Below are 22,184 nucleotides of genomic sequence, written 5' to 3' on the forward strand. Positions count from 1 at the left end.
TCTCCTCCCCAGGACTACCAGCCTCTGGGGGGCCTCAGTTTGCACACGATTCACAGAGGGGTGGCTCCAATGACCTTTGCAGTCCCGCCTAAGGAGGGCACACCCCCCACCCTCATCAGAAGTGCTCCAAGTGGGGGTCAGAAGGTGGAACCCCACCCCCACCCTGTACAGGCCAGAAGCTTCTAAATCCATTCTTTGGATTACTCATTATTCTAATTCTGTGGCTGAAGGCAGAGAGGCAAGAGGAGAGCTTGGAATTCAGCCAAGTGTGCCACCTGAGACTGTCGCCTCGCCTCCCCTGGAGCCCCCCCCCAGCCCCCCTCCCCCCACCTGTTCCTCTCCCTGCCCACGCAGAGGTCCCCATCCTGGGCCTGCTGCTGGCCTTGGAGCCACCTGTCGTGGCTGTTCCCACACGCACACGCTGAGCCCTGGAGGCTTGGGCAGGTGTTTCAGGCTTTGTCGAGGGCGGGCAGCCCGCCAGCCCAGGAAAGGGGCCGGGGCTCCTCCGGCGCTGGAAAGACAGTCTAACCTCCTTAAAACAATACCCTTCCCAGGGCCTCCTAATCCCTTCGGCTGCTGCAGACCATGTGAATCCTGATCTGTGCGGCCCGGCAGCGGCCCAGGAGCTGCCTGCCAACCAACTGGCCTGCGAGCAGACAGGGGTGATGCCCAGCCAGCCGAGCTCACCTCGCCTTCCAGAGCCAGGAGGAGGCCCCCCGCGGAGGTCAGGACAACAGGACGGCACCCCGGGGAGGAGACCCAGCACACTTTGGCCTGTCTTTAGTACTGGGTTCAGACACCCCATGCGTGATGCACATGGAGCCTCCACAACAGGAAGGGCGAGCTCTGGGGTATGAGACCCAGGTCCCGTGGGAACCTGAAGCCTCTGGGGCCTTTGTCCCCTTGTCAGTCAAGGGAGGGAGAAATAGCTACCTCAGACCAAAATGAACACTTAAAAAAAAAAATGAATAAGCTTTGGGGAGGAAATGTCAAAATACTCCAAATCTGCAGAGGGGCAGGCCTGGTGGGATGGGCAGCCAGGCTGACGACCTTGCGGTTGAGACGCCAATGTCTGTGCTAGGGCTGGGAAGGCAGGGCTGGGCGCCGCATGTCCCCCGGGCCTGCGTCAGGTCTGAGGCCACGGGGCACAAGGGCGCGCTTCCTCTCTCCTTACACAGAGGCTTTCTCTACAAACCCACCACCCTTCAAAGCCAGTGGATCACATCGCTCTCAGGCTTTTATCTAGCACTTACTGAGGCCTTATCAAATGGGCCAGATACTGAACCGAGAGCTCTAAGTGAGATCCCATTTGTGTTTCCCACACCCTGTGGGGAGGTCCCATTATCGTGCTCCTTGAAGAGCCAGCGGGGTGAGGGGTGGGAGGTGGGGGGCGGGGGTGGGGGCAGGAGTGTGGGCCTCCCTCCCACGACTGCGAACCGCTGCTTGCACGTGTCTGCACGACTCTGACCCCAGGACACGGACCGCTCTCTAAACCCTCGGGCACACTCAGGCTCCCAGGCGAAGCCTGCGCACACTTGGCGTCCAGCTCTTCCCTTAGTGGTTGGTTCCAAAACAACCTCGGCAAATATTTTTCTGAGGGAGCGCACTGGCATTCCCACGCCACCTTCCCCGTCCCGAAGCCATGAAAATAACCAGATGTGTACGGATTTCTCCACCGCCCTTGGAAACCTCCACCGCGGGCCAGTCTCTACTCTGGGCTGAAAACAAACAAGGGCCAGAAGCCAGAGGGAAGTCCCGCGTAGAAGCGGGGACAGTCACCTCTGGGAGTGGAATGAGAAAGTTCTGGGCCACGGGACTGTGAATTCCCTGGGAATGACCGGTTTCCGCCTGGTGGAAGCTGAAGGTTAAGCCAGCAAGCAGAACCTTCCAAATCTCCCAACTTTTTTTTTTTTTCTGCCCTGGAGAGAACTCTCCCCTTCCAGGAATAACACCTGCATCCTTCTCGCTGCAGAATAATCCATGCTAGCACGTTCCCCAAACTCAGCGTGTGTGCGCTGGGCCCGGGGGAGCTAAGCTAAGGCTCCGTCAGCTGGCTCCCTGCTGGAAACCCCACTTATTTTGCAAAGCCAGTTAAAAATGAAGCCAAGCAGCCCCCAAGACTCTGGTTGGCCCTAAGAAATAGGGGGAAAAGCACGATTACTCCCCTGTCAAGCACAAAATCTAGACTTCCTTGGTGTTTAAAGACCAAGGAGGTCTGCTTGCCTGTGGGGAATGGCGGGGGGCGGGGTTACTGCTTAAAAAGAAACAAACACACCTCACAAATGAACAGAGCTGAACAATTGCAGGCTGGCTCTCTTGCCCCCCCCACCACCACCACCACCAAGGCCTGCAGTGGGGGGAAAGTTAAAAGCCACGTTCCTTTTAAACAAAGCCAAGTTGTCCCCCTGTGTTTGAGATGTTAGAGCTAGTCAAGGAAGCTCGGTTTCCTATGGGCTCCGCCTAGGGAAGTGAATCAAGAATCCCAGAGCCAGCCTGGTTGGAGCCAGGTGTCCAAACAGCTGAAAACTCATCCCCTAAAAGTCATCGAGGAGGCTTATACGCGGGCGTGCAAACACGCAAACACATGCACACACACATGCATACACACGGGGATCTCACAGCTCTTCTGTTTGGAAGAAACTGCAAGCAAAATGGAACGTTTCCCTCCAAAACTTTTTCAGGTTTGTTTAGGTCACACATAGATGGATGCCGAGGTCAGACTTGGCACTCCAAAAGGGAGGAGGCAGGGGAGGCAGCTTTCCTACCCCACAGCCTCCCGTGCTCCCCGCCCCCACTCTGTGGTGTCAGGGGTCCACTACCATGCAAGGTGGGTACAGAGAGCCAGCCCAAGTTTATCTGGCCACTCCTGGGGCTCGAGCACAAAGCCATACCTAGAATGAGGGGCTGGGAGTGCTGGGTGGCTTGGTGGGTTCAACTCCTGATTTTGGCTCAGGTCATGACCTCAGGGTAGTGGGATCAAGCCCCACTTCAGGGGCCTCATGGGCGTGGAGCCTGCTTGAGGTCCCCTCCTTCCCTCCTCTGCCCCTCCCCCCACTCGTGCACTGGCTCTGTCCCTCAAAAAAGTAAATACAAATAACAAAGGGAGGGGCTATGGGCAGCCTGGGTGGCTCAGCAGTTTAGTGCTGCCTTCAGCCCAGGGCATGATCCTGGGGTCCCGGGATCGAGTCCTACGTCAGGCTCCCTGCATGGAGCCTGCTTCTCCCTCTGCCTGTGTCTCTGCCTCTCTGTGTCTCTCATAAATAAATAAAGTCTTTAAAAAAAAGAAAAAAAAAAAACAAAGATAGGGGCTAGCTAGAACCTCAGGACTCCTCGATTGACCCCAAGACTGGGCAATTCCCCACTGCCCTCCCACCTCGGACGTCCCTGCTGCAAAGTGGGTTTAGTCCTCTGGAATGGGGCATGACCCGAGGCCACAGGACTTGGGAGGTACCGGCCCCACAGACAGTTGCCTTTCTCATCTCCCCTGACAAACTGATCGGTGCTTCCACAGTGCTGCTCTCATGCCTAAAGGTGCAGCTGGAAAAGGACCTCCTGTCCATCCCTCGCTGAGGAAGCAGCTGGGGAAGCAGGGGCCAGAGACAGCAGGCTGCTGAGCGCTGAGGCCAGTATGGGGCTGAGTCCACAGCCCTGCACCACCGGTGGCTGGGCACATCCTCTGCTCTGGAAGCCACGCAGACACCCCTGTCCTCCATTCAGAACTAAAGGGACCCAAGACATCCCTTTATCCCGCCCCAAGGAGGGGGATATAGGCAAACAGAAGGTCAAGAGTTCTGGGCACCAAGTCACTCACGCCTTCTTTGGTTTCTAGAAGGTTGTGGTCCAACTCCTAACACAGGCCCTCTGTGCTGTGGGACACGTATGTTCCTGGTTACAACCCCTGCTTCCCCTCCTGCCCCTGGACAGGGACAGAGGCAGCTGATGCGTGGTGAGATGAGGAGGAAGGAGGGACCCTGAGAGGTCCCTCACTGCTGGGACGCCACCGACAGGTGCACACCCCGCCCCCCCGCACCTGCAGCCAACGCCTGACTCAAAGCATGGGTGCCGCCTGGTCTAGGCACCCCTCAGCTGCGCTCCTCCCGCCCTCCTGCATACACCCACAAACCTACACCCAGCGCTGTTATGCTCCCAGTTCTGGGACACCGAGAAATACTAAGCAGGAGAGGCCTCGAGACCTCCCGGGCCAGCCCCTCACCCACGGAGCAGGAAAGGGAGACCCGCAGGGAGGGCTCCCAGCCTCGGGGACGGAGCACGTTCGCTTGTTCCGCTTACAAACCCGTTTTCTTACTTCAGCTCCGAGCCTGCTGCCCCGACACTTAGCAGGCCCCAGGCGCGGCCGCAGGCGCCGCGGCCCACGATCCCGGACCCCGGACCCCGGACCCCGACCCCAGCCTCCAGCCTCCAGCCTCCAGCCTCCAGCCTCCAGCCGTGAGAGCGCGCGCCCGCCCCATCTCCACCCGCCCCCCCCCCGGCCCCGGGCCAGCGCCCCCTCCCGGGAGGCCGCGGCACAACCAGGGCCTGCGCACGAGCTCCCCGCCTCTCCCCGGGCCGCCCGCACGGGCTCCCTGCGCCCTGGCCCCTGCCCCTGCGGCCCAGGATGACCTCAGGGTGAGAGGCGGCCCCGGGCGGGGCTCGGGGGCTCCAGGCGGTGGCCCGGAGCGGGCAGGGCCGCGCGGGGACTCAGAAGCGCCCCCCAGGGCCGGGCTGCGGGACCGCAGCGGCCGCGCAAGGGGCCCCAGGCTCCGAGCCTCCGCCGCGGGCCCCTGTGTGCCGGCAGCAGCTTGGAAAAACACAGGCGAGCCGGGACCCCACCAACAGGTGCACCTCCCTCCCACCACCGGGCTCCCGGGCTCCCGGAAACCCGACAGCCTGCAGGTGGGCGAGCGCGGAGGTAAGCCAGGGCCGAGGACCAAGCCCAAGTACCACCGCCGGGGAGCCGCCGCGGGGTGCTGGCCCACGACAGCCTCCACGCGCCCGGGGCGGGGTGTGCAGGATGGCCTCGGACTGGATTTAAAACAGAAATCCTGGGATCCCTGGGTGGCTCAGCGGTTTAGCGCCTGCCTTTGGCCCAGGGCATGATCCTGGAGACACGGGATCGAATCCTGCGTCAGGTTCCCGGCATGGAGCCTGCTTCTCCCCCTGCCTGTGTCTCTGCCCCTCTCTCTCTCTCTCTCTCTCTCTCTATATATATATATATATATATATATATGTAAAATAAATAAATAAATAAATAAATAAATAAATAAATCTTAAAAAAAAACCAGAAATCCTGGGATGCCTGGGTGGCTCAGCAGTTGAGCATCTGCCTTTGGCTCAGGGCCTGATCCCACGGTCCCGGGATCAAGTCCCACATCAGGCTCCCTGCATGGCGTCTGCTTCTCCCTCTGCCTGTGTCTCTGCCTGCCTCTCTCTGTCTCTCATGAATAAATAAAATATTAAATAATAATAATAATAATAGAACAGAAATCGTAATGCTGTCAGAAACAGAGACTCCAACCAGCAGGGGCAGAGGCAAAGTAGGAAAAAAGCAGCCAGAATCAACCTGCAAACCATGCTTGTCCCCATCGGAGTGGCAAGAGCAAGTGTCAAAAACACACACGCATCCACAATTTTCTTAATAATGCCTTCAGCTTCCCTCTGAGAAACAACACCGTTATTGAGTAGCCATGTGGGCCACCGGCCTGGCGTGGAACCGGTTCCTACAGAGACTCTGGCATGAGCAGCCTTTATTTTATTTTTATTTTTATTTCTTATTTATTTTATTTTTAAAAATATTTTATTTATTCATGAGAGACACAGACAGAGAGAGGCAGAGACACAGGCAGAGAGAGAAGCAGGTTCCACACAGGGAGCCCAACGTGGGACTAGATCCTGAGACTCCAGGATCATGCCCTGGGCTGAAGGTGGCACTAAACCGTTGAGCCACCAGGCCCACGAGCAGACTTTGTTCTGGCCACAAACTTCCATGTGGTTTCCTACAAATCCCCTCGGGAAGGAGGGCGCTGTAAGGCTGCATTTCCATTTCAAGAACCTGCTTTAGCAAAGCTCCTGACAGACCCACTGTGTGCCTGGTCCAGGTCCTTCCATAGGACTGTGTGGCTTCCAGCATGGACTCCACATCTCTGGATACCCTTCTGTGCTGGACAAAACCGAGATGCCCCCTCTGCCTTTCCATCAATACTTCCCACCAGATGTTAACGGAAGTCCCACTAAAAAGGAGGAGGAGGGACGCCTGGGTGGCTCGGTGGTTGAGCGTCTCCCTTTGGCCCAGGGCATGATCCTGGAGACCGAGGATCAAGTCCCGCATCAGGCTCCCTGCATGGAGCCTGCTTATCCCTCTGCCTGTCTCTGCCTCTCTCTGTGTGCCTCTCATGAATAAATAAAATATTTTTAAAAATAAATAAAATCGGGCAGGCAGCCCCAGTGGTGTAGCAGTTTAGCGCCGCCTGCAGCCCAAGGCGTGATCCTGGAGACCTTGGATCAAGTCCCACGTCAGCCTCTCGGCATGGAGCCTGCTTCTCCCTCTGCCTGTGTCTCTGCCTCTCATTCTCTCTCTGTGTTTCTATGAATAAATAAATAAAATCTTTAAAAATAATAATAATAAATAAAATCTATTTTTCTTCTTAAAAACAAAGATCTGGGGGCATTTAAGATCATAACATGCCCTAACTTCCCAAGAAGGGGAAGAGTAGGCATGCTTTTCCAAACTTTTTGGATCATGCTTCTCTCTTGTTCATGAAAAACTTCCTATTCTTTTAACAGACATGTACTGAGAGCGTACCTGTTAATATCTTGAGGACCAGTGGCATCTTCTTTATGCACAGTTGAGACACAGCTTATTTTACCAAGTTATAAAAGTAAAAAATAGGGCAGCCCTGGTGGCGCAGCGGTTTAGCACTGCCTGCAGCCCAGGGCATGATCCTGGAGACCCTGGATCGAGTCCCACGTCAGGCTCTCTGCATGGGCCCTGCTTCTCCCTCTGCCTCTCTCTCTCTCTCTCTCTCTCTCTCTGTCTCTGTCTCTATGAATAAATAAATAAAATCTTTAAAAAAAAATAAAAGTAAAAAATAAAGGGCGCCTGGGTGGCTCAGTTGGTCAAGCATCCCAATCCTTGATCTCAGCTGGGTCTTGGTCTTAGGGTCGTGAGTTCAAGCCTCGTATTCAAGCCTCCATGCTGCAGCAGCCCCCACCCCCCTGAGAAAAGGTTAAAAAAACAAACCAAACCAAAAAAATAGGGTGCTAGCCCTGTTTTACCACAAGGATAAACTGAGGCAGAGAGCAATTTCCCCCCTTCCAGGATTATTGTGCAAAAAGCCAAATGCAGCTCTGTGAGTAGTTTCCATCTTCCTCTCACTTCTCATCTTTGGGAAGAGATACTTGGCTCCCTGGTTTATATCTGCTGCAGGATCGCAACCTCCCAGAAGAAGGAAAAATGTAGAGATGCTATAAAGGCTGCCATAGTGCTTTGTTGCCTGACTTGGATGGCGGCTCCATGAATTCGGTACTGGAGTCAGGGAGGGTGGGAGGAGGAGGAAGGAAGCTCTTTAGAGGGTGATACTCAGGTCTGCAGCCTACACGGGGTGGGGGTGGGGGCGCAGCAGAGCAAGAGCAGCCACAGGAGTATTGATCTAGGCAGAAAGAGTGGTAGGATGTGACATTCCACTTCCCAGTGTGATGGGCAGAACTTTGGGGGCTGCCAGGATCAGGGACTGGTGGCTTCAGGAAAGCCTTAATTTGCAGCCTGAAGTGACAGGTGGTGCCCCCAGAAGTGGAGCGAGAAGCACCAGGTAGGAACCAGGAATGGGGGGGGGGGGTGCTGGCCACTGCAGCCCCTTCCTGGCTAAGCCCACTCTCATCTCTCATCTGGGAGCGTGGTCTACAACAGCCCAGGACTGGGGCCCTCATCCAGAGTGACCCCGCTGTGGGACAGCGAATAAATGGGCAAAAGCTTGGCCCGGAGAGGTTACAGCATAGACTCCCTTTCATCATTTATCAACGTCACACGGGGCAAGAGCTCAAGCCAACAAAAGAAAGAACCCCCCCCCCAAAAAAAGAAAGAAAACCCCAAAGTACTGATGCTTACTAGGCGTCAGGCCCACCACCAGTGCGACTGCCTTTAACCCTCACTTGTAGAGGAAGGCGTTGTACGTGATTTACAGCTAGGGAAACAGAGGCAGGGAGCAAGCCTGAAACCACAGGGCTGGCCAGTGCCACAGCTCAGACTAAACTCCATGCATCCAACTTCCAAGCCTGGGGCTCTGTGCCAAGACATTGCCATTTTTCTCCACTCTGATAGCAGAATTTGTCTCAGAGTAATTCTGTGGAGACTACCGCACAGGACGGAGAAGAGCAGAGCTGCACAAAGTGGGTGGGAGGCAAGGCCCCTCCTCCTGCATACTGGCCTACTCTTGGCTTTCCCCTCTGGGTATACCCCAACCTCTTGGTGGTCCCCAAGGCAGCCCCCAGAGCACCTCTAGCCACTGGCCTCCGGCTCCAGTCTCCTGAGTGTCCAGGGACCAAGCTTTGAAGACCGTACTTCCCTCGGCCCTGCCCTTGGCCCTGAAGAGCAGGAAAGGGGAGAATATGCTACAAATACTTCTCTCCCCTTCAGAGGACAGTGAGGGAAAGCAGGCCCCCCAGTGCCAAGCCGGGAGGAGGCCCGGCTCACGGGTGGTCCCTCATGGGTGGTCCCTCGGGCACCTCGGCTCCCTGGCAGAGCTCAGAGCTAAGGCGCCTGAGTGGGAGCAGCAAGGTCCCTGGGACGCTACAAGGAAACTCGCATCCATACCCCCAGAAGGCCGGAGCCACAACAAGAGACAAGCTGAAACTGGCTTAGCCAAAGTTGGGGGGGGGTGCAAAGCCTTAGGCCATGAAAGTCAAGTGGTCGTGTTTCACTCATGCAGAAGCAGTTGATCTGATTGGCAAGATGAGGAGTGAGCGCAGCTGCAGAGAAACCCGAAGTTTTCTTTTTCTTTTTTTTTTTTTTAAGATTTTATTTATTCATGAGAAACACAGATTGAGAGAGAGGCAGAGACACAGGCAGAGGGAGAGGCAGGCTCCACGCGGGGAGCCCTATGTGGGACTCAATCCTGGGACTCTAGGATCATGCCTGGGCTGAAGGTAGGCACTCAACGGCTGAGCCACTCAGGGGCCCCAAACCCAAGGTTTTCAGGGACTTGACTCTATGGTGAGCGCCCACCAGGGACCTCTCACATCCATCCTTTGTGACTTCTTTATTTTTTTAAAGACTTTATTTGAGAGAGAGAGAGAATAAGAGAGAGAGAGTGTGTGTGTGTGCACAAGTTGGGGGAGAGCTAGCGGAGAGAAAGAATGGGAGGGAGAGGGGCGAGCAGACTCCGGGCTGAGTGGGGAACCCCACACAGAGGTTGATCCCTCGACCCTGAGAGATTGTGACCTGAGCCAAAACCAAGAGTCAGACGCCCAACCGAATGAACCACCCAGGCACCCCACGACCTCTCTGTAACTGAACCACCAATTTCTGGGTTAGCCACGTGGGTGCCTAAATAAAAATTAGTCTTCCCCGAGGAAAGGCTGCTTCCCTGCTTCCCTTGCAGCTAGGTGTGGTCACAGGACCACGTTCTGTCCAACAAATGTCACTGGAAGTGCGGTGTGTGGTTTCTGGCAGCCACCCTCCAAAGAGGAGCTGCGGGCCTCTTGTTCCTTCTTCCTGGTGGCTGAACCCCGGTAGCCGTCCTGGACCATGGGGCAGACGGCGGACCCACCCCACTACCTCATGAACGTCTGTCATGTGAGAGAGAGAACATCGCTGTTTTGGGCAATCCACTATTTTTAGTGGCTAAGAGCAGCCAAACCAAGTTCTAACCACCAGCAGCCCTAACCTCCATGGAAGGGTCCTCCAGGTGGGGGAGGCCCGGAAGCAGCTACAAGGCTGCGGCACGTCCCACGGTGCTCCTGCCTCCAGAAGTCCTGCTCCCCATCATGCCCATGCAGCCATCCCACCTGCTCCAGGCCCGGGGCCACCCCGCCAGCCACCTGCCTGTCTTCTTCTGGAACAAGGTCAGGGCCTTGTAAATGGATAGCACAGAACTGGCAGATAGGACTCTGGGTTCTAAACCAGTCCTGCCATGACCCACTCATTCATTCACTCATTCGTTCAGCAAACAATTACTGAGTATCTACTATATCCCAGGTCCTGTTCCAGGTGCGTTGTGGCTATAACACTGGACAACAACGGACCCTGCCCTCATGGAACTTGGAGTCTTACTGAGGGGAGAGACGCACAAAGAAATGAGTATGTACCCGGAGGATGAGTGCTCTGCAGAAAATACAGAGTATGGCAGATAGGCTGTGTTACACAAGGCAGCCCAGAAGCCCTCTCTGAGATGGTGGCATTCCAGCAGACAGCTGACAGAAATGAGGGAGTGAGGCATGTGGCTATCTGAGAGGAATGCTGGTTGAGTCACCTACTAGAAGTGCTCAGTGCTGTGCCTCAGTTTCCCTTCCCTGGAATGATCTGTGAGATAAAAGCCATCCCAAGACAACCTCATGCTATCCTGGCTGGAGACTGTGGCTCCAGTGAGCATGTTGAGAGCAAGTTAGCAGGGGGATCAGACCAGATAAAGACAGGGGGGCCCCTGGGAGAGAGCTCCACGAATTTCAGGTAAGAAGGGCTGCGTTGCCTCCAAAGTGTCCCCTCATCAGGCTTGGCTTTCCCACTCCCTCCTATGCTGACAGGTAGGGGTGAGACAGCTGTGGGCTCCTGGTGAGCCCATGTGCCTCCACGGGGGCCTAGTTCTGGGAAGGCCCCCAGCATCCCAACCTGGGGCTGCCTGGCAAGCCTGGGTCAGCCATTCCTCAGAATTCTCTTCCCCCTGGGCTGAGGCACACAGCCTTCCGGCCACGACAATTGGCGGACGGGGTGCCACCCTGCACCCTGGCCATACGGAAGTCCAAGGTGGCTGACCCGAGGGGGATAAGGCTGCAAAGGAAGAGAGGGTGGTAGTGGTTTGTCAGGGAAAGGGGTGGGGACAGAGGGAGGATGGATGGCCGGGTGGCCAAGCAAGGCTGGGGGGTCTGTGCTGGCCATCATTATAGTGGTGCAGGGTCGGACCAGAGCCCAGAGCCAGTACAAGGGCTTGGGTGGGCAGTGCAGGGAAGGCCGAATTTGTGCACCAGACATTCAACAAGCATTGCTACCCACTCATTTATTTGTTCCAGAATCTGGCTGGCTGATGTCATCACCACCGGGGCTCACAGGCAATGGGAGACAGACAAGTACACAGTGGCCAACATGGTGGGCAGCACAGTGACACGGTAGGGAGAGCCTGTGGAGAGCCTAATTCCAAGTAATAAAGTAGCTCCAAGCCTCGACTTCCCCTGAAGGTGGAGGGATGGGGAGAGTGCGGGCACAATATAGAGAGGTCACCATCATGAAACCCTTCCTGAAAAGGGTGTTAGTGAGTTTCTCCAGTGCCAAGGGGAGAATGAGCACAGGAGCCCAGTCAGTTCTGTGGCTGCACACCTGGATACACCCATCTCCCAGGGCCCTGGGAGTCACTAGGACTTGGGCAGGCGACCCTACTCCCTGGTCTGCATTCCCTCATCTGCAAAATGAGTAGAAGATGCGTAGAAGATGATTTCCAGAAGGCTTCCCAGTTCTAGAATTCTGTGTTCTATGATTTTCTGGGTTATTTAGAAGCACCGTGCAAATTACCTTTTACTACCTGGATGCTATTTTGGACAGCCTCCTTGAAGGGGTCTGACGGTAATGCTTTTGCAAATGTGAACAGGCTCCCTGCCCGGTCTCCTCCGTGGAGATTCTCTTGAAGGCTTTCCGGAAGGGAACACCTACCATCATGAGGCTCGTGTGGCCCAGAGTCCCAACCCCAGACCTGCCACGTCCTTGGTCTTCTAACATCCCCACAAGGTGGACAAGGTGGACGGGACCCATGACAAGGAGACCCAAGCAACTTCACCTGTGTTCCTGAAAATGGGACATGACAGGAAACGCCGCCAACTGAGCTCCCTGCCCTGCATCATACCCTCAAGCGCAAATAAAAAGTGAGCCCGGAGCTGAGGAAAGAGCTCCCTGGCCTCTAGGTCTGAGGAAGTCTTCAGGCAGGCCGGGGCTGAGGCTGGGGCTCAGGCTGACGGCCAGCGGATGGACAGAAGAGGCTCCTTCTCGGTCTCTCATATGGAGCTTCCATTCCGCAAACTTGCAGAGGGCTCCTGAGGCCTCGCCTCTGCATAAAGGATGTAAAGAAGCAAGCTCTTAAAAAAAAAAAAAAAAAAAACAACAACAACAACAACAAAAAAGAAGCAAGCTCTTACCAGGGTAGAACCATCTAAGTCCCGACCCCTCTCCCCAGGAAGTGCAGGAACCTGTCTAGAAGGTTCCTCCCATTTAACTTAGGAGCGAGGGGCCTTGAGCTAAGTGCCAAGCTGTCCTCCCAGCAGCCACTGACAGTCTGGTCCAGGATCTCCAGCCCCGAAGTCCGGATCCTCAACAGGTGTTCCTACCTGTTCTGGCTGCTGCAGGACCAGCCCACTGGCCAGCATCACTGCCCAGGAGGTGAGCTGGCCTAGGGTTCCCCTACTTAAAATCCTGAAACCAGGGTCTAGGCCAGTTCCCCTCAGTTGAGTGGTGCAGGTAAAATGTCAAGCAATGGCTCAATGCCCATCGCTGCATGGAGCCCTGGAGGTAGAAACTGCTGCGGCCCCTGCCCTGGAGGGGCTCCCTGCACGCTGGAAGAGATGCCCAAACATAATTTACTTCCGTCTAGAAGGTTTCTCAACAGAGATGAAACCTAAGGACAGAGTTAAATCTCTAAGTCTTCCACGCTCAGAGGATTTCCAGTCCGGTGGGGGCCCCTTCCTCTCTCAGCTTCCAGAGGGCAGAGGTATCAAACCCCATCCAGCAGCACCTCTCCTGTCCCTTCAAACATGGATGCCTGAGGAAAGGGCAGATGTGGTGCAGCCTCCCTGCCTCTGTCCCCACTTCTGTGCCCTGCTGACTGCCAGAGGACACCCCCTCTTCTGCCCCTCCTTGGGTGGCTACACCCCAAAGCTCTGGCCAAACTGCCACCCAGTGTTGTGACCCCCCCCCCCCACATACCCCTCCTCTTCTCCAGCCAGCTGAGCCCAGTCTGCTCCTAACTTCCATGGCTTGCTCACTCTTGCCTCAGAGCATGCCCAAGCAGCACCTGCTAGGAATACCTCCATTCCCTGAACTCATCCCATGGAGCTTTCTCTCTGGGTTCTAAAAGTTCACCTCTGGGTGCCTATGAAATGGTCTTGCCACCCCACACTGACCTTTTTTTAAAAAAAGATTTATTTGAGAGAGAGAGAATGAGTACGGCAGGGAGGGGCAGAGGGAGAAGGAAAAAGAGAATCCCAAGCAGACTCCCCACCGAGCACAGAGTCAGATCCTGGGCTCAAACCCACCACCAGAGATCAAGACCTGAGCTGAAACCAAGAGTTGGATGCTCAACAGACTGAGCCACCCAGGCGCCCCCACACTGACCCTTTTTATCTTAAAATCTCTGCATAAGCCCCCACCTCCTTCAGGAAGCTTCGCCTAGATCACCCCTACCCGCATCTTACCGTTTCTTTTACACAAGCCTCCTTCTCCCTCACCTTGTGGCACGAGAGCTTCGAGCTTCGCTCTTTGCTACTACTCGCCAACTGCCGCCTGCAAACATTAGCAGAATGCTGGCGCTCGGTGGCCTTGGAGAAACCCAGTTCTCAGTCCGTAATGCTTTATTGATCATCAGAGCTAGGATTTATTGAGCCTTGCCCAGGAGTAACGGCACACGGTCGAGCTCATTACATATGGTAACTCCCATCTTCAGAGCAACCTACAAGGTCACTTCCTTACGATTTCATGGACCAGGAAACCGAGGCTCAAGAGGTTCGCTATTTTGTCTACAGTCTCCTGGGTCCCTCTGAGCCAAAGTCTGAGTGTCTTCCAGCAGGCCAGCCCCCTTCCCTTCCCAGGACTCACCCGTGAAATGACTGGATCAGACAGCTGGCGTAAGTCAGCCTGTCCTTTGGCAGCTAACAGGGCAGAAAACCCCAGAAATGTTACATAACGAGAGACAGAGGTGCCCTCTGCTCTTCTGTCTTACAGGTAAGGAAACTGAACTCAGAGGCCGTGTGGCTCCACCCAATGAATATATCAAACTAAAAGTATGGAAACGAAGTCTGTCTAATGGACTGTTGGGCTCCTGGTTTAATGCTGCTTATGCTGGAGGCTGCGTGATCGGCCTGTATTAAAAGGCACGCTGCGGAGGGGACCTGGGCGGGGTGATGCCTTTGTTAAGGGGACTCGCACTGTGGGATCCCCGTGTGCCTCCGAGGTTTAGCGCCGCCTTGGGCCCTGGGTGTGATCCCACGGTCCCGGGATCGAGTTCCACATTGTGCTCCCTGCATAGAGCCTGCTTCACTCTCTGCCTGTATCTCTCATGAATAAATAAATAAAATCTTAAAAAAAAAAAAAAAAAAGAGAGAGAGAGAGAGAGAGAAATTTGCGCTGTAATCTTTATTGTTTAGAACTGAATCACAGGGGGAACCCTGGGGGGCGCAGCGGTTTAGCGCCTGCCTTTGGCCCAGGGCACAATCCTGGAGACCCGGGATTGAGTCCCCCGTCCGGCTCCCGGTGCATGGAGCCTGCTTCTCCCTCTGCCTATGTCTCTGCCTCTCTCTCTCTCTGTGACTATCATAAATAAATAAAAATTAAAAAAAAAAAAAAAGAACTGAATCACAGGATTCCACCAGTTTGAGGGGTTACACCCCTCCATGATGGCAGCCCAGGCAGCCACATCTTCGGAAAGGCAGAGAGATAGGGTGGTCCTTACGGACTCCCTAAAGGAAAGTATTAAATTAGCACAGCCACTGCCCCCCTCCAGCCTTTTCTGCCTCAAGGTATACAAATAATCATAATAGTCCCTTGTGCTTTACGAGTTTCCAAACACTTCCCTTTATCCCTTTGCAAAGCATTTAGAGATTGGGCACCAGGGGCAGCCCTGGTGGCGCAGCGGTTTGGCGCCGCCTGCAGCCTGGGGGTGATCCTGGAGACCGGGGATCAAGTCCCATTTCGGGCTCCCTGCATGAAGCCTGCTTCTCCCTCTGCCTGTGTCTCTGCCTCTCTCTCTCCGTGTCTATGAATAAATAAATAAAATCTTAAAAAAAAAAAAATAGAGATTGGGCACCAGAGGCTTGCAAAGGCCAAGAGACTTGCTGGGTGGGAGTGCAGTGCTGGTCCCTGTTGTTCATTTGTTTCCCACGTATCAAGCTCCCTCCACGTGCCATGCCCCATGCTAGAATTGAGGAGGGCTTCCTGAAAGAGGCATGGTTTCTGGGATGTGCCCAGATGCTGGGGAAGGCAGTCCCAGCCCTGATGCCAGCAATGAGCTGGGCTTGCAGCTTTTCCCATGGTTGGCTCCAGAGCATCTCTCAGAGATGCCCCCCGGCTCTCCTCCAAGCTCAGTCTCTCTAGGCTTTGGTGCACGGAGAACTAGCCTGTCTTTGCCTACCCTGGCCAACACAGCCCATCTCCCTTCTGGGTGTTGCTAAGACGCTCTCTCCAAAAAGGTGCATGCCAAGGCTCACGCTGAAGTCTGGCTGCTCTGAGAGCAGGGTTGAGTGGCCACCGTCCAGCATCTTCTCAGCCCTACAGGGCGTGCAAATGTGAGGTCATGGTCATCCTCAGAGCTGTTCAGACCACTCCTCACACCACAACACACCCTTTGGGAGCACATACTTTTTGCCCACGGAAAGTGCCCTTTCCTTTTAGGCCAACCTGGTGGCAACTGAGGGCAGCAGCTGCAGGATGCTCACAGCTGCTTGACCTCTGAGAACCCGCCCCTTCCCACCAGGGGTTCCATGCAGTGCACAGAAGAGGCTGTACTGACATTCCATCCTACCCTGCCCCTAAGCGTTCAGCCCCCAATGCCAGAGCCTGCCAGCAGCAGGGTCCCTTTCCTCTGTGTCCCCTAAGTCCTCCTGGCCCCGGGGTAGGAGCACCACCTGCATTCTTTCTCTCTGCAGACATGTGCTTGGGTGGGCCACAGAGAAATGCACCTCCTTCCTGGGGCTGACCCTCCAGCTGTTCTTAGGGACTCTGGGACACCTGCTTGGCTGGGTTTGCAGCCACCCCCTTGTCCCCCCTAAAAGGCTAACATTTCACCTTTAGAAAAAATACGCGGGTTGTTTCTAAGATGCACCCAAGCTTGTTTCCCGTCGGGGGGTGGGGGGGTGTCTCACCTTCCTGGCTATGTGCGACATAGGAGACAGGGATCCAACTCAGCGACGTGACTCTGAGACTGGAAGGTCCACTCCCCCCTCCCTGGCCCCGCACAGGCTCAGGTGAGCTGAACCCCGCAAAGCTCGAACACCCTCGCTCTGCAAACGCGGAGCCCATCACCCGCGTGAGCCGCTCCCGCAGGCTGGTCGCCTGCTTCAGGGGACCTCGTCGGGAGCTTGCAGCCTGCCGGTGCGCTGCGCTCAGCGACGGCACCAGGCAGCTGCCCGTCCCCTCCGACGCGCAGGACGAGGGCTCAGGCCCGGGGGCCCGCGCTCTTCCTGCCCGCAAAGCGGCTCACGGCCGGCCCGCCTCGCCGCCACCCTCCACCCGAACCGAGCCGGGCGGTCCGCGCCGGGCCCGCACCTGCCGCCCTCTGGCGCCGCGAGCGGAGCGGACGGTCCGGGGCCAGGGGGCCGCACCGGCAGGCGCGCGCGGGGGCTGCTCGGGTCCCGCCACGAGGTGCGGCCGGGCCGGGGCGCAGCCGCACGGGGTCCCCGCGGGGCCCGGGCCACCACTCACCGTCGTGCGGCAGCAGCAGCAGCAGCAGCAGCAGCGGCGGCGGCGGCGCGGGGCGCATCGTGCCCGGGCCTGGGCGGGAGCAGGTGGCTGCGGGCCGAGCGCGCGGGCGGCCGGAGCGGGGCGGCGCGGCGGGGGCCTGACCCGGGGCTCGCGGGCCGCGCTCCGGCGGCCCCTCCTCGCGGCCGCTGCGGCAGAGCCGGGCTGGGGCGCGGCGCGGGCGGCGGAGCAGCGGCGGAGCAGCGGCGGCGGCGGCGCGGGCGGTGTCTGCGCGGCTGGGCCCGGCGGCGGCTGCGGCGACTCCCGTCCCGTCCGCGCCGCCCCCGCCCCCGCCCCCGCCCCCTCCTCCCCCGCCCCCGCCCCCGCCCCCCAGGAGCGCGCGGGCGGCCGCCGAGGGCGGGGCGGGGCGGGCGCCGGGAACAATGAGCGCGGAGGAAACTCCGCCCCGAGCGCGGCGGGGCGCGGGCGGGGGAGCGGGCGGGGGAGCGGGCGGGGGAGCGCGGGGGGCCGGGGGGCCGGGGGGCCGGGGCTCCCGCCTCGCCCCCGCCTCGCCCCCGCCTCGCCCCCGCCTCGCCCCCGCCTCGCCCCCCCCCCCGCCCCGCCCCCCCCCCCCCCCCGGCGCGCAGGTGCGTCCCGCAGCGCGTCCGCGGGGATGCGGAGGGTCCCCGACGCCGGCCCGGAGCCGGAGCGAGGCGCCGCGGCCTCGAGTGTTCGCTCAGGGCCCCTGGAGCCTCGGCCGCAGCGCGTGGCGCGGCCCCCGCGGGGTGCGCGTGGGGGGCGGGCAGGTGCCGCGCCCCTGCGGGCGGCCTGGACCGGGCGGTCGCCTCGTCTCGCCCAGCCTGGGTTCCCCCTGCGAAGTGCGCGCGACGGGTCACGACACAGGGCTTGCGGGGGGTCACGAGCCCGCCTGGTCCTGGGGCCTCAGCAGCAGGATCTCGCTCACTCTTCACAGCTGCCTTGTTTTGGCCTCGTCTTGCGGCGGGGAATGGGGTCCCAGAGAGGCCCAGGGACCCGCCGCAGACCAGCGCGGGGAGCGCCACGCCCGCCCCTCCGCCGTGGGCAGAAGCGCCGTGCGCCCCCCTAACCGCTCAGCGGCGTCGGCCGCGGCGCTTCTTGCTGCGCCAGGAACAGCGGTGAGGACGCGGGGCCCGGGTCCGCCCGGTTCGGGTCCCGAGCCCAGCGGTGCCCGCCCGGCCAGCAGCCGAGCCCCCAGGGAGCTGCGCCCGCCCCCTCGGGCTTCTTTGCATCCGTAGGGGGGAGGGGGACGGGGCAGCTTGGGTCTGGCTCCCTGGACCCCTGGGCTGAGGAGCCGAGCGCCTTCCAGATGGTCTGGGAGAGGGGGCGGGGCGGGGGGTGGCCGGGCCCGGCCCTGGGACCTGGAGCCTGAGCCCGGTGCCGCGGCGGCGTCCAGGGGCGGCCGAGGAGGCGCTGGAGCCCTGGCTGCGGTTCCCGGGAGCAGGAGCCGGAGCCGGAGCCGGAGCAGGAGCCGGAGCAGGAGCCGGAGCAGGAGCCGGAGCCGCAGCAGGAGCCGGAGCAGGAGCCGGAGCCGGAGCCGGAGCCGGAGCAGGAGCAGGAGCTGGAGCCGGAGCCGGAGCAGGAGCCGGAGCCGCAGCAGGAGCCGGAGCAGGAGCCGGGCTCAACCTTGGGAACGGCTGACCACGCTGTTTTCATCGGGAAGTTCCTGCAGGATCGTTCTGACCCTGTTTTCCATGTCGCACGGGGGAAAGACAGAGGGTGTTCCCTGTAAATACCGTGGGACGTGTGTGACTATCTTTGATGTATTTTAATACTCTTCCCCTAATATCCGTGTCAACAAAAGCCTGTTTCTCTGTCTGAAACTAAGCAGTACAATTGGGAAAAAAAAAAAGGGAATTAATTAAAAAATTGATGTTATATGCTCCCTGATTTAAACAATGCTTTGTGCTCAGAGATTTAATTTCTCTCAAAACCTGGAAAGGAACGTGTTAGTTTTATAAAGGGAGAATATGTGTTTCAACACTTGGGGCATTTTAAATTCCCACGATGTAGGATGGGTCCAGTGACCACCAGATTATGCAAAATTTCAAATGAGAGCAGACCTCTGGGATTAGGAAAGGGGACCTGCTCTTGTAACTGAGAATTTAGCAAATTAAGAATGCGCTGGACCATCCCAGGTATCCAACCCTCTGCCCTCCCTTCCCCTGCATAGGCACACACTTAGGCACATGGGACTTTCAGGAATGAGGCCTGAGGCTGCCTAGGCTTATGGGTCACGTACAGTCTAAGCAGATCTGTCCCCAGGTACCTGGCCTGTGTCCTTGATCCTATGTAGCAGCTTCTTCCCACTGGCAAGCTCTCTGGCCCAGATCACCTGAGCTTGTGGTGGAAACTCAAAGCACTTTATAAATGCTATTCACAATCCTTTTGCGATTCATTACATTTTTGTTATACTTATGCCTTACTTCACTCCCCTAGAAGATTTTAAACTTTTTAATCTGGAGTCTTTCTTATTCAACTGATACGTTTTCAGACCACCCAGAACAGCATAGTACATCACAGATATAGATACAAGTACAGGGATCCCTGGGTGGCGCAGCGGTTTGGCGCCTGCCTTTGGCCCAGGGCCCGATCCTGGAGACCCAGGATCGAATCCCACGTCGGGCTCCCGGTGCATGGAGCCTGCTTCTCCCTCTCCCTCTGCCTATGTCTCTGCCTCTCTCTCTCTCTCTCTCTCTCTCTCTGTATGACTATCATAAATAAATTTTAAAAAAATTAAAAAAAAAAAGATACAGGTACAGATACTGAATGCAAACATGACTGCCAACTAGGAAATATTACACAGGGGCCTATGCCACAAGGTTTAAATGCTTTTTCCCATGGTTCCTTTTTTTTTTTTTTTTTTAAGATTTTTATTTTATTTACTCATGAAAGACACACACACAGAGAGGCAGAGACACAGGCAGAGGGAGAAGCAGGCTCCATGCAGGGAGCCCGATGTGGGACTCAATCCTGGAACTCCAGGATCACACCCTGAACTGAAGGCAGACGCTCAACCTCTGAGCCACCCAGGCGTCCCTCATGGTTCCTGTTAAAGTCAGGGGTCATGGGCCCGTGGGTGACATAGCTGGTTGAGCCTCTGCCTTAGGCTTGGGTCCCTATCCTCATGATCCCAGGGTCCCTTTTCCCCTTTTCCTGCTCACTGGGGAGCCTGCTTCTCCCTCTGCCCCTCCTCTCTACTGGTGTTCTCTCTCTCTCTCTCTCTCTCTCTCTCTCTCTCTCTCTCTCTCTCTGTCAAATAGAATCTTTAAAAATAAATACGTAAATAGAGATGCCTGGGCAGCTCAGTGGTTGAGCATCTGCCTTTGGCTCAGATGGTGATCCTGGGGTCTGGGATCAAGTTCCTCATCAGGCTCCCAGAGGGGATCATGCATTCACCCACCCTGAGGCTGTGGCACCTGCCCATAGGTGCCAAGAATGCCCTTACTTTGGTTTTCTAACCCCTGACCTCTGAGCTTCTTGGGGGCCCCCAGAGTGGCATTTCCTTCATCTTGGAATCTCAGTGCTCTGTGCAGGAGCACCTGAGTTCGCGAAGATGCTCAATACACAAAGGCTGAATAGGTAAAGAATCGGTTGGATTTTTATCGACAAGGTTGGGCTTTATCTTTGACAGCCACATTTTTGATTCTGTGAATAGCAGAGGGGGTTCATGTTTTCACCTCTCCCCAAAGTCATGCTCTTAGGTGTGATTCTTCAGCAGCAGCTGCTCTAACAGGCAGAGCATGCCAGGATCTGTGCACCGTGCTAAGCACACAAAGCTGGATGGCCAAGCCCCTGCCCCCTCCACACAAACAGCTGACGGGCGGTGGAGGCTATGGTAAGGGTCATGAGCAGACATGAAAGGAGCACAGCACAGGGTGGGGAGGTCAGGGAAGGCTTCTTGAGGAGGGTACAAGGAGTGAGACTTCACCAGGGGAAGAGCAAAAGAAAAGTTATTTCAGGCAGGTAGAGAGTTAAGGAGCTGAGAACTGCAGGTATTTTGCCTTAAGCAAGGTGCAGATGCCTGACGACAGGTGGTCACAACTCTTGGAGAGGCCAATGTATCTGTCCCCATCCCAAAGGACCTAAGCTCAGCAGCAGTGGGAGGGAAGAAGGAGGGACCTGACGTTAGAGGTACCTGAGGGGCAGAATTGATAGGTATTAGCGACTCATTGGCTGTAGACATAGCACATGGTGTGGTGTGTGTGGTGTGTTGAGGAGTCAAAGGCACGGCCGGCACCCAGGGCTCCAGGTTTCCCACTTTGTTACTGGGTGGATTGTGTCATGGTTGATTGTCACTACCTGAGATGGAGGACATGGAACAGAGGCAAGTTTGGGAAAAGAAGATGATGAGTCCAATTTTGAACACGTCAACTCTGAAAACCCATGGGGCACTCAAGGGCCACGTCTAGAAGTTATATCTGAGATACTGAAGCTCAGACCTGAGAAAGTTCTAGATATAGAGATTGAAGAGCCATCGATGTGCAGGCAGGAGTTGGAGCCATGCACCTAACTGTGATTCTTCGAATTCCCAGACACCTCAGCTTCAGAGCAAGCCTGGGCCCCGTGGATGTGAGAGCCCACCAACACCCTCATCACATGGGAAGAAAGGCCAGGAGCGCTGGGCTGTACCCCCTCACACCACCAGTATACAGTGTGGGCTCCAGAACCAGAAGAGCTCTCCAGCCACTGCTGTAACACAGCCCAGTGCCTCCCTGTCAAGATTTTCCACATTCATGCATCTGTATCCTAGGCTGTTGGTCTCTCAACTCAAAAAGCCACAGGACCCATGGCAGGAACAAAAGATGAGCCGTGGAGATAGAACTGGGGGGGGGGGGGGGTGCGGGGAGGAGGAGGAAGATAGGAGTCAATTCCTAATTGGGCTGAAATAAAAGAAGCCCAAGGCATCAGCTTCAGCTATCTGGGTGACCCGTTTGCCCCAACCTGCTTTCCAATCTCATCCCCCACTTTGCTCCGGACGATCCCCTCATTCCTCTACCCCTGTGTGTTAAAAACAGCATGCAGTCAGCTTCTTCGGCCCTGGAGCATGCACTTGACTAGTATTGCACTTGAATAGTATCGCATGGAGCTCTGTCTATATTCTGGGCATGCACTTTAGTCTCCTAAAATGACTTAATCCTCACACAACCTGGAGAGGGAAATACATTACCATTACCCCAACTTGCAGATGAGAAATCAAAACTTATTTCCCTGGCCTCCACCTGAAGGCAGATGGAGCTTTGTTATGTGGCCCTCCTCTCTGGGTGTTGACCTGTATGTGTCTCATTTTCCTGATGGGATCTGAGCCCCTTGAGGCAAGAGCCTCAAGGCTCCTTTGGATCTCTGGCAC

General features: G+C 56.7%; 1 protein-coding gene across 2 annotated transcripts in view; it reads right to left on the reverse strand.

Moving 5' to 3' along the window:
• Nucleotides 1-17,106, reverse strand: part of PODXL (podocalyxin like) — a 49,678-nt gene extending 32,572 nt beyond the window's left edge. Inside the window, exon 1 of one of the 2 annotated variants that reach the window (XM_041727466.1) lies at nucleotides 16,823-17,106. In XM_041727466.1, coding sequence (XP_041583400.1) covers nucleotides 16,823-16,880 — 58 coding nt within the window. In that variant the 5' untranslated portion in view covers nucleotides 16,881-17,106. Of the gene's footprint in view, nucleotides 1-16,263; nucleotides 16,586-16,822 lie in introns of those variants that run through there. The other variant, XM_041727467.1, reaches the window with a different exon arrangement.
• Nucleotides 17,107-22,184: the final 5,078 nt, after the last annotated feature.

This window comes from Vulpes lagopus, chromosome 13 (genome assembly GCF_018345385.1).
Source record: "Vulpes lagopus strain Blue_001 chromosome 13, ASM1834538v1, whole genome shotgun sequence".
Taxonomy (NCBI): domain Eukaryota; kingdom Metazoa; phylum Chordata; class Mammalia; order Carnivora; family Canidae; genus Vulpes; species Vulpes lagopus.